The following is a 12,648-nucleotide window of genomic DNA, read 5'->3' as shown; positions in this document are numbered from 1 at the left end:
CGGTACCAGTGCTAACATTCATATCATGTGCAACAGCATCCATGACAGAATCAATGCAGATGAATGAATTTGATTCAAAGTTTTCATGTATATTCTATGAGACTTCTACAATACATTTTGCAGAGATGTTTGGCATTCTCTTGCGACCCAATGCCGGAAAACGTACATCAAGAAACCCAGAGAAAATAATACAGATCCAACAATGACAAGCACCCGAATCCATAGATACTGTGTATATGCACTGAGGACGAAGGCGTGCCATAACCAAAACCACAGTGCACCAAAGATGGAGCCAATGATTGCACCCACCAATATTTGGTCGATTGTATGAAATCCTTGTGACACCCGGAGCCATGACTGTCATCAAGATATATGAAAACATAAATTAGTACAATGCAATTTCCTTTAGTGTTGTATGCCAATAGTTCCTATTACCAGAGGAAGAAAGCAAAATATATATTCAGAAGATTTTTAATTTGTTTGCATGACAATCAATTTCACTATAAGTCATACCAACTACCAACTACATCTTACAAGGTAAGAGGCACATCCTAGTACGAATGTTGCAATTGTGATGCTGAGCGTGTTAATCCCCAGCCAATGAGCCACTGTAAAAAAAAATCATATTCATGATTCAACAAATGCAGCAATTTTTAGACCAAGAAATTTTGTCATTGATGCATTCAAGCCAGGGAACCTCATGAACTGTATACATTTTTGCTTCGTTCGGAGTTGTAAGAGAAATTGACAAACCGTAAAGCATATAAATTATATAATTCTAAACTCTATTGAATTGATCCAAAATTAATGGGAAACTTGATTTTTACAAAAGAATGCGAGAAAATTTGAAAATAAAGCATATGGGATTGGAAGAACCTACATAACAGAACAGCGTAAACAGTTACATAAAGGATGGACTGTGCATGTGAAGATGGCATGCCAGGATCAGCTCTCATTGCAGACACAGGACGCTGCTGATTCAGTAGACGTTTCAAAGCTACAGCAATCACAGTATTTAGAACAGCACCAATTGGTGCCCACAAGGATTCTGCATCATGCTTGCAAATAACAATAGCAGAAAAGATAGCAAACACTACCCACTTGCTCTGCAATCATAACAAGAAGTTACTGTCAACTGCATCCAACACGATATAGTAGATCAAGCAAAGGACTACAAAACATAACCAATCAGATTCCCCATACGACTACATACCAAAAGTATGAGTTTGCAATCATGAAAGCTAACGTGAAATATTGGAGAGAGAGAGAGAGAGAGAGGAATAAGGACCGACAACAGAAGTATAGAAAAGAAATAAGCTCATTGTCCGTTTCTTGCAGTTCCACAAATTCTTTTGGCTAATTTTCCCTACAAACTGGAGAATACATGACCCCAGTTTCCATAAGAATAGTGATGATGCCATTTCTACCCAAAGATCAAGCCAACAATGGATCCTGATGAATCTAGATTGAATTTCTAGAACATTCTGAAAAGATGCATGCTAGAAAATCTTTAGCCCAATATTCACCCATGGATTTTTTAATGAAAGCCAGGTCCAAAAAAAAGAAATTCCTTAAAGAATTAAAAGCTATAGCTAGTTAGACATCGGGTTGGTCTTCACACAATCCAGGCCTTCCAAATCAAATTCACCTTTGTAAATGATCAATTATTTAAGCTTACTAGGAGTTCTCTTAAATAACATTTTTTCAGGAGGATTAAAAGAGTCAAGTCAGAGGTGTTCTCAACAGAATAAGTGTTGAATAACCCAGAACTACGACTGGTAGATTGCTGGTTAAGTCTTTTGGTTCATTTTTGTACTGATTCAGTACTGATGAGTCTTGCCACCCAAGTGGGCTTTGATGTAGCTTGTTTTGAACAGCAAGTTCTGTACAATCTTTCTTCAATTCTGGGGGTAAAAATAAAACAGAATTGCAAGTTTTCCAGTGTCACCACAAATTTTTTCCCTAGGTATTTGGAAGTCTGAATGTAAACTTTAAACACAAAAAAACACATGCAGAAGGGAGACAATGTTTCAGCCACCAAAGAATAATAAAATAGAGAATACAAAAGATATGCCATAAAAATTTTTGTGATGAATTGACCATGAAACCCTAGAAATTTACTACACCTTATTTGAGGTTTGTAAAGGACCAAAGAGCCTTCCATTGTAAGAAAAGGTTCACCAATAACCAAAGTGGACAAGCACAAAGTAGTCACTATGGACACACCCACAAATCCCACAAAAGGGTTACACACAAAGAAAGATCAAATATTAAAAATAATATTTTATTATTCACTTGAAATATGCAAGAAGCATTACATTCAATGAAGGGGTTCACCCCCTTTTTCATACACTGGAGAGAGACAAAAGAGACGTTGGGGCTAGTTCAACGACTCTATTTGTAGCCATTAGACTAGCTCCAATGGCTGGTCAAAGCACAGTCAACTCTAGGTTGACTAGTCAAAAGAACAAAAATAAAATACAAAAGAAAAAGAAAATAGTTTAAAAAATACATATACATATATATATACATATGTATATACGTATACATACATAGGTATGTATACATATAGATACATACATATATATACATTATTTGTATGCACAATTTAACAATCTCCCTCAAACTTATGGTAAAATAACTGAAAATTTGCTAAGAATAAAGTGAAATATAGGAGCTGAGAAAGGCTTGGTGAAGAAATTTGTCAATTGGTACTCTAATGTGATGTAAAGCAGATCAATGACACTTTCAAGATATTTCTCTCATGCATAATGACAATCCATCTCGATATGCTTGGTTCTCTTGTAAAATGTGTAGTTGCTAGCATTGTAGATAACACTCTTATTGTCACAATACATCTTTCAAGTTCGTTAAATTTGGATTCTCATATCAGCCAATAGTCTTCTCAGCCATATCACATCTATTGTAGTAGTGGTCATGATCCGATATTCAACTTTCGTTGAAGAAAGAGAGACTTTTTGTTGCTTTTTGCACCGCCACAAGATTAGAGATTTACTTAAGAAAACACAGAAACTCGTGATTGAGTGCATATTGTTGGGATCATTTCCCTAATATGCATCAGCATAAACAAGTAAGTTTAAGTTTAATGCAGATGAAGAAGACAAACAAGCCTCTAGAAATAAAAATTTTAAGATATCCAATAATAAACAAAACAACCTCCATATAAACAGATGTAAGAGCATGCTGAAATTGACTGGTTGTGTAAATATGTGTTATATCTAGTCTAGTAATTGACAAATAAAATAAGGCTCCAATAAGCTATAGATAGGGTGTTGGGTCATTTCCCTAATATGCATCAGCATAAACAAGTAAGTTTAATGCAGATGAAGGAGACAAACAAGCCCCTAGAAATAAAATTTTTAAGATATCCAATAATAAACAAAACAACCTCCATATAAACAGATGTAAGAGCATGCTGAAATTGACTGGTTGTGTGAATATGTGTTATATCTAGTCTAGTAATTGACAAATAAAATAAGGCTCTGATAAGCTATCGATAGGGTGTTGGGTCATCAAGAGGCTCCCCATCAACAATTTTTATTTTGATATTTGTAACTTTGAGAGTATCAACTCTCTTATCATCTGTAATTTCAGACCTGAGAATAATATCAGAAGCAAATTTAGACTGATGTAATAAAATATTATCTAGGAAAATATGCAACTTTTATTCCTAGAAAGTATCTTAGAAAACCCAAATCAATCATTTTAAAATTAATTTTAAGATTTTTTTTATATTTTCAACTTTCTTTTTGTTCCCTCCAGTGATAATCATGTTGTCAATGTAGAGCAACAAAATTATTGTAACTGTATCAAATTCTTTAACAAATAGAATTTATCATACCAAGCTTTGGGCGCTTATTTTAAATCATACAGTGTTTTTTATAGGCGAAGTCTTCCCTTGATGAATGTCTTCCCTTGATGAATGTCTTCCCTTGATGAATGCCCATACTTTGGGGTGTCCATAAGATTTTCATTGAGAAAAGCATTTTTAACATCATTTGATATATAGACCAGTTTTTTAGTGAAGCAACTGCAATGAGGGTTCTAACCAGAGTTACTGAAAGCTTCTTAAATAGGTGGGAAGCCTGCTTCCTGGAAACTCGCTTCGGAAGCGCGATACTCCTCGCTTCCAAAACTTGATGACAATCTCGATTCTCCGACGCTTTCCACATGCTTCATCTATTCTCCTTGTATGTCCTCTCACTCTACTTTTCATGTTTTTCTATGTGCTTCCTCTCACGCAGTCATCATTTTTAGATTTTGTTAAAAATTTAATTCTTACACTAAAAATCATGAAACTTAAGAATAGTTACTTTTATTTTAATTTTTATTTGTGCTCCATTTCGATTCCCATTCAATTCTTATATCGTTTTTTTATTCCTCGTTTCCCGCTTCCTATACATTTTAAAATGCACCGCTTCCCGCTTTCATTTCCTATATTGTTTCCTACTTTCGCTTCCTAATTTGGCAAACTTGGTTCTAACAGTGGTCATGTGAGCAACAAGAGCAAAAGTTTATTCATAATTAGGAGCAGATCAAGAGAAGTTGAGGTCCTAGGCAAAGCCTCCAAATGAGGCCCTAAATTTTTTTTCATTGTATATACAAATTCTATTAAGCCGCCCCTAGATAGCTGTATGTGTTTTTGGTTAATCTGAGCCTGTCAATTTGTTTACTTTTGTTACTAGAAAACCTTTGGATCAAATTGTTTTCATTAAAAAACTTGATTTTCTCGTTGCAAAGTTTTGGTGCAACATGGACCTTTGATTTTTATAGAGATGTTTCCACTAAATAACTATAGCGATCACATTTAGATTTTGGTTTACAAAGCATATAGTGATTATGTCATATATATTTACTGGCTAATCTCAAAACCCATACTACCCAGCACTGGAGGGTCTTTGGGGCCCCTTGGCTACATGCACAATGGACCCACGAGCCTGGTGACTGTGGTCTCTGTTAACAAATGTGTATGATATGTTGCCACATAGCGCTGAATTTTTTACATTCTTTCTTGGCACATATGTTGTTAAAAATTATGGCAAAAGTAACTCTAGTTCAACTGCAGCACAATTACTTAGAAGAGTTGGAGCTTTACTCTGAAAGTTATAAGGTATTAACATTATGGATGTATGAGCTAGATTTGATTGACTTATATATGAACAAGCATTAGTAAAGCCTCAAGAAATGTAGAAGCCATTCACAGTAATACCATTTTTGTTAACGATGTCTAGGATGGGTGCATTTTTTTTTTGCAATTTCTGTTGATATTCTTACGGACTCTTTTTTTTCTGGGAAATTGGTGGAATTGCAGCTACTGAGCAAGGAAGTAATCATTGAAGATACTGACGTCTCAGCTATGTCACAGGGATTCGGCTAGCAGGGTGCCGCACCCGCGTCGACGTGACTCGACGCGGGTGCGGGTTCGGGTGCGGCACCGGGTGCGGTCAACCCGATCCTGGGTGCGTTGACCGCACCCAGGATCATTTAGGTCCATTTGTTTTTTGGATTTTTTTTTTTTAAAAAAAAATTGCCCTGTGAAATGGGCTGCGAATTTGAATTTTTTTAAAAAAAAAATATGCTGACAGCAGCTGTCTGTCAGGGCTGACAGCAGCTGTCTGTCAGGGCTGACAACAGTTGTCTGTCAGCAGCTGACAGACAGCTGCTGTTTTTTAAAAAAAAAAATTGGCTGCGAATTTGAATTTTTTTTTAAAAAAAATCTGCTGACAGAAGAAAAACCTGGGAAACCCCGACCCCCTTATATATATATATATATATATATATATATATATATATATATATATATATATATATATATATTTACATTTTTGCCCCTACCGCACCCCCGCACCCGGGTTTTTTGGAAGTGCCGAATCCCCGCACCCGCACCCGCACCCATGTGACATAGCGTCTCAGGCCATCGTCCATTATGTCAACCAAACTTATGTAGATAAACTTGTTCTTGGTGTTTCATCAAGAAGTGCCTTCTTCAGGTAGTGATCTCGAGATATTTTCAGCATCTCTTTTTTTTCACTTTTTGTTTAGTCTTGCAGTTTCTTGTCATGATGGTACATATCAATAGGTTTCACGTACCAATGCAAGTGCAAATCCCTTTCAAACATATTCATGTACTTGCACTAAAGGCCTAGCCTGTTGAAATAATGAAAGACATGGCATAGACTGCAAGAGGTTGGGTAGATCATCAGGTTATAATCAACATCTTGAACAAAATTTGATTTTAAATCTGCTATGCTAGGTGGAGTTTACACATAAGCTCATGATTGCTTGAGCAAACTTAACATTTCCTAGCACCAGTTAAGCTCATGATCATACATACAATTAATATTGGTTTATATGCATATAATCATGCTCATGAACTAGTTTTCCAAATTAGGCAGAACTTTTAGGGCTCCTGATGTTCCAACAACAGTTTCAAAGTTGGCACCAGACTTGTGCTCTGTGTATATTATATCATAAGGGAAGATCTCATCAGTTCGACCCGCTCCTTGACCAAATAACCATCTTGTTCATCGGATACCCAGCATCAAAGGCAATGTAGATGATGATAACATCTTAGATTCTCCTAAAGGTTAGTCACTTCATATATAATTCATGTTTGCATGCTTCCTTTTGTCATAGTCAATGTTATGAATTTTTTTTTTTCATTGTTCATCCTATGTGGACTCCAAAATTTGGAGGCCCCTCCAAAATAGGAGGCCCCAAGGCGGTGAACTCAAATCTAAAAGAGGCCAGCCTGCCCTATTCATAATCTATGTCATATTCTCGTGAATATCCTTTGGCTAGTTTAGTTTTATATCTCTCAAAGGTCCCATCACTCTTAGTTTTTATCTTGTATACACACCTACAACCTATGGGTTTCTTTCTTTGTAAAAGGTTTTGAAGGGTCCAAGTTTGAGTCTTTTCTAATGCCTCTAATTCTACTTTCATAGCTTTACCCATTCAAAATTTTGTTTGGCTTGAACAAAAGATGAAGGTTCTACATAAGAATGAATCAAGGCTATGCATGCTTGGTATTTTAAAGAAAAGGAGTCATATGATACAAATCTCGATGGGGTTTTTGATATTCTAGATGGTCTCCTAATTTGCAGTTCATCTTCACTTTCAAAGTTAGAAAATTTTTGATGTATATGTTATATCAAAAGGGAAGATCTCATCAGTTTGACCCGCTCCTCGACCAAATAACCATCTTGTTCATCGGATACCCAGCATCAAAGGCAATGTACATGATGATAACATCTTAGGTTCTCCTAAAGGTTAGTCACTTGATATATAATTCATGATTGCCTGCTTCATTTTGTTATAGTCAATGTTATGAATTTTTTCTTTTCATTGTCTATCCTATGAGGACTCCAAAATTTGGAGGCCCCTCCAAAATAGGAAGCCCTAGGCGGTGGCCTCAAATCTCAAAGAGGCCAGCCAACCCTATTTATAATCTGTCATATTTTCGCGAATATCCTTTGGCAACTAGTTTAGCTTTATATCTCTCAAAGGTCCTATCACTATTAGTTTTGTATACACACCTACAACCTATGTGTTTTTTTCCTTGTAGAAGGTTTTGAAGAGTCCAAGTTTGAGCAATGCTTCTAATTCTACTTTCATGGCTTTAACCCATTCGAAATTTTGTTTGGCTTGAACATAAGATGAAAGTTCTACATAAGAATGAATCAAGGCTATGCATGCTTGGTATTTTGAAGAAAATGAGTCATATGATACAAATTTCGATAGGGTTTTTGACATTCTAGATGGTTTCCTAGTTTGCAGTAATTTTCAAGTGCACAAGGAGGTTTTTGCCCCCTCCCCCCCTCTAAAGTATTGCATACAAGTTTGATAATCATGGGATAGTTCTTCAAGAGGTACTATATCTCTTCATTCACTAACATTCTCAAAATCATACTCACAATCACAATCATCAGCATCATGTTTTGAAACAAGATCAAGCAAAAAAATACTCAGTTACTTCCTTAGATTATTCCTTATCAAAGAAAAATTTCCTTTTAAAAAAAATCACATTTCTTAAAATATATAATTTTTTATTTTTAGAATCATAGCACCTGATATCTCTTTTGGTTGTCAACATAACCAAAAAAGGCACAAGAAATAGCTCTAGCAGAAAATTTATCATTTTTATTGGTTAAAACAAAACACTTGCAACCAAAAAATCTTAATTTTGAATAATCAGGAGTGAGTTTAAAAAGTTTTTCAACTGGAGAAATATTTTGTAAAAATGAGGATGACATTCTATTTATAAGATAAACAACGGTCAAAACGACTTCGGCCCAAAAAACCTTAGGCACGTGACTAGCAATAAGCAAAGTTCTTAAAGTTTCGACAATGTGCATAGTTTTCTTTCAAGTAAGCCATTTTGTTGTGAGTGTGTATGGGCAAGATCTTTAATGTGTAATGGCATGGGAGTTGAGATGACTTTTAAATTCATTAGACAAAAACTCTCTCCCTGAATCAGTATGAAATATAGAAATATCTTTATTAAATATATTTTTAACTAAGTTATGAAAGTTTCAAAAATGTGAAAAAACTTCAGATTTACGTTTAAGGAAGTAAATCCAAGTATATCTAATAAGGTCATTCACAAATATTACATAATATGAATATCCACCTTTTGATATAATTGGTGTTAAACCCAAACATCCGAATGAACTAACTCAAGTGGTCAAGATGAAATAAAAGTTCTATCATTAAATGGAAATCTCATCATTTTTCCAAGAACGCAATCTTCACAAGTCATTAATATAATAAAAAAAATTCAATCTTGAAAAATATTAATTTTTGGATACATTCGGATGTCCTAATCTTCTATGCCATAAATATAAATCTAACTTTTGGACATTACAACAAAAAAGTATCTTTGGGTATCTCCAAAAAATCTATATAGTAGAGACCTACTTCTCTATGGTCTTGCTAAATCAACTTCCCTGAGTGGTGAACCTGCACCCAATATTCATTTGAAGAGAAGAAGATATTACGACTATAATCAGATATTTGAAAAATAGATAGAAGATTTAAACTTAATCTGAGAATATATATAATTTTTTGGATAAATTTTATTTTTGTGTTTAAAAGATTTTTCTCAAACTTTCCTATTCCTTTCATTTCAAGAGATGTACCATCAACACTGAAAACATTTGACACACTTAAGTTGGTATGACATTCGAATAAAATATCATAATTTGGGGTCATGTAAAAGGACGCACTAGAATCAAAGAGCCAAGAAAATTTACCGAAGTTGGAGTAGGATGAGACTGTGGCTCCAGTTAAAGAAGATGACTCTCTAAGAAGAGGTTGGAGAGCTTCTACCAATTGAGACAAAAACTTAGCTATTTCAATGGATGAGTCTTGAGAGTTGTCAACGTCCTTAGTCTCTTGAGATGTTTCAATCGTAGCCACTTTTTTTCCATATAATTTTTTTCCCTTCTTCTTAGCTTAGGACATATTTAATATGTCCCAGTTCATGATAATAATGACAAATAATTTTTATTTTGTTATCATATTCATTTGCTTGTATCCCAAAGTGAAGTGGTCTATAAGTACGAGTATAGGTCTCCGTCCTCGAGATGGCCAACATGGATTCTTTATCATTTTTTAGAAATTTTTTTTTCAATCTACTATCTTCCATACTTAGTTTCTCTATAGTATCAACAATAGAGGTAACCTTTCCTCTATGCAAAAGAGCTGATTTGGTGGATTCAAATTCTGACCTTAATCCATTCATAAATTGATAAAAATGTTTTGCATCAATTTGTCTTTGGTGAAGCTAATATATTCGGGAGAATGCCACTTTGGTTTAAGAAGTCAACTCTTCCCAAAGTACGAATAACTCGTAGTATTCCCTAATACTTTTGTTGTCTTGGGTCATGGTTCGAATATTGTCTTGTAAGTTACACACATGTGAAATATCTTTAAGGGAATACATGTTTTTGAAGTATTCCCAAGCATTGTTAGTATGCTCAAATTTCGTAAGGCTAGAGCACTTTTCGATATCTACATCACTGATGAGCCAAGACATAATTTTGGTATATCCCACTCTCCACTTTTTCCATTTTTTCTCATAATTAGCTATGGCCTTAGTTTTTTCAACATCTGAACGAGGGACTTCCTTCTCGTTCTCTACCTTAGTTCTCTACCTTAGTGAGAACTAGTTTAGGCTTCGGGTCAGATCCATCTACTAATCCCCAAAACCCTTTTCCCTAATTGTGGTGCTTCATAATTGAAGACCACAACATAGTTGGTATCGTTGAGTTTCATGGGCATGATGGTGATACTTTTTTTGTCATCCATTCTTACAAGGGTAAAGAGTGATAGAAAGAAAAAGAGAAAGAGAAGAGACGAGAAAGAGAGATAGATGTAGAGAAGGCACGAGCACCACCCCGCGAATTTTGAGTAAGACCAATGAGCACCTGAACGAACAAACCAATTCAACATTCAAAAGAGCAATACTCGATCACACAGACACTTGAATGTGAACCAACGAACCAACAAAGCAAGCTTGTATTGCATCCACCAACAAGAGCGTGAGAACACAATCTCACGAGCCAACAAACAATACTATCTTCAAGTTCCAAGAGCATGTCGCTCTGATACCATGTAAAGAACCAAATAGCCTTTGATCATAAGAAAAGGTCCACCGATAACCAAAGTGGACAAGCACAAAAGTTGTCACTATGAACACACCCACAAATCCCACAAAAGGGGATACACACAAAGAATGCTCAAATATTAAAAATAATATTTTGTTGTTCACTTGAAATATGCAAGAAGCATTACATTCAATGATGGGGTTCACCGCCTTTTATATACACTAGAGAGAGCCAAAAGAGACGTTGGAGCTAGTTCAATGGCTCTATTTGTAGCCGTCGGACTAGCTCTAATGGCTAGACAAAGGAACAAAAATAAAATACAAAAAAAAAATCTAAAATATATATACATATATATTATACAATATGTATACATACAAAGGTATGTATAATATAGATACTTACATATATATACAAGGTGGAGACCTTATCTTTTCAAGTATCTTAAAAGGACTAAAGTATCTAGGGCTAAATTTGCCTTTCTTACCAAACTTGAAAACACTTCAGGTTGGCAATATTTTTATAAATATATGGTCTCCAACATCGAATTTTAGTTCGCAATGTCAATGATATGCGTAACTCTTTTGTCTACTTTGAGTTGTAAGTAGACGTTGTCGGATCATCTGTACATGATCCGAAAGGTGTTGGATGGCTATTGGGGATTCAAGAATTCTATCTCCAACGTCACTCCAACATGTTGGCGATCAATAAGGTTTGCGATATAGTGCCTCAAAGGGTGTAATCCCAATGTTGGCATGATATGTGATGGAAAAATCACAATCTTTCAAAAATTTTAACCATCTTCTTTGCCTCAAATTTAGCTTTTTCTAAGAAAATACATGCTTGAGGCTTTTATAAACAAAGTACCACAAAGCTTTCGAGATTAGCATCATTTTTCAAAATCTGTTTTTCTCTCCTTGGCTCTTTTGTGCATCTTCAACATTTTGGGATTCAAATTGCATGCCAATTCATTCAATCATACACTTCAATCACAACCACAAACTCAAAATCCATAAACCAGAAAAGGAAAAGTAATCGGAAAATGGGAGGTTGAAAATTTCTCATACTAACCGAACGGTTAATCTTTGATTCCCAATTAGAAGACCCGGATTCTCCTCTGACAGTGGATGACCCATTTCCCAGAATAGCCTCAGTCTCCATAAACCCACCTTCACTTTCATCCATACTGCTCACAAGAAGACCTTGAGAGCCCTTGCTAACAATCCGAGAACTGGACGACCTGGTAGGAAGAACAAAACTTCTGGAGTAAAACCCACAAATCTGAGATAAACTCAAGATGGGTAATCTTAAAAATGAAGCGGGTTTGAGAGGTTTATGATGGAGGAAGATAGATGGGGAGAATTGCAGAACTCCATGGCTAGTGCTACCAGACAGAATCCGCATTTTGCTCTCAAGAATGTCAAGGAGGCGAGAAGACTCGCAACCTTCTGAGAGAAAACCATCTTTATTTCGCCTCCCGTTTCTCTTCTCTCTTTTATGCGTGTTTCTTACAAAGCAAGAAGCCTTGTTGGTTGGTGCAGTGTTGAACGTACGTGGTGAGCTGAAACCCAATCTCTCTCTTTCTCTCTCTCTCAAACGTTCTAAATACTTAAAAATAAACATACAATTATTTTTGGTTAATCTAACCTCCAGATGTTTTCATCATTGTTTATTTTGGTAAAAATTGTGCTTTGAATCAAATCAATTTGATCAGAAAAGTCCATTCCCATCATTGGGTTTTCGGACGATACGAGCCAAACTCTATAAACATATCCAAATATGAAAAGTACTTCGTCTGCATGTTTCTACTAAATAATTAATACAAAACACATTTGTAAGTTTGAATTAAGCAAACACCTTTGCATAAGCTCTGTTAAAAGATCTAATAATAACATTGTTGGGCCTATAATATTTGGAAACTCCACGCACACCCCAAAAAAACTTTCATTTACTAGAGCTGGGCTCCTATGAGGTTTTATCCCGGGTTCAAATCCCACAGTTTCCTCTCTTTCAAAAAGCA

General features: G+C 35.3%; 1 protein-coding gene across 2 annotated transcripts; it reads right to left on the bottom strand.

Moving 5' to 3' along the window:
* On the bottom strand, window positions 1-12,155 carry LOC149832315 (lipid phosphate phosphatase epsilon 2, chloroplastic-like). Of its 2 annotated transcripts, XM_090014440.1 has the most exons (5): window positions 12,017-12,155; window positions 11,700-11,868; window positions 881-1,106; window positions 535-608; window positions 1-357 (listed from the first exon to the last, which is right to left on the bottom strand). In XM_090014440.1, exons 2-5 carry the CDS (start codon window positions 11,811-11,813, stop codon window positions 106-108), a joined length of 666 nt encoding a protein of 221 aa, XP_089870566.1. In that variant the 5' UTR covers window positions 11,814-11,868; window positions 12,017-12,155; the 3' UTR covers window positions 1-105. The 2 variants fall into 2 exon arrangements, with proteins under 2 accessions (XP_089870566.1, XP_089870565.1); XM_090014439.1 differs by having other exon boundaries at window positions 11,700-12,138.
* Between the last annotated feature and the right edge of the window lie 493 nt (window positions 12,156-12,648).

The sequence above is a fragment of the Nuphar pumila genome, chromosome 7, assembly GCF_984573655.1.
Source record: "Nuphar pumila chromosome 7, dmNupPumi1.hap1.1, whole genome shotgun sequence".
NCBI classification, from domain to species: domain Eukaryota; kingdom Viridiplantae; phylum Streptophyta; class Magnoliopsida; order Nymphaeales; family Nymphaeaceae; genus Nuphar; species Nuphar pumila.
This window is presented reverse-complemented; position numbering and strand designations above follow the sequence as displayed.

What these genes read in the sequence shown, in the direction of transcription:
- LOC149832315 (XM_090014439.1), bottom strand. Translation starts at nt 12,032, where the DNA reads ATGCGGATTCTGTCTGGTAGCACTAGCCATGGAGTTCTGCAATTCTCC. An exon ending in AATCAAAGATTAACCGTTCG is followed by an intron (nt 1,107 to 11,699) that starts GTTAGTATGAGA and finishes TTATGATTGCAG; the next exon opens with AGCAAGTGGGTAGTGTTTGC. An exon ending in TAGGATGTGCCTCTTACCTT is followed by an intron (nt 358 to 534) that starts GTAAGATGTAGT and finishes TCTTGATGACAG; the next exon opens with TCATGGCTCCGGGTGTCACA.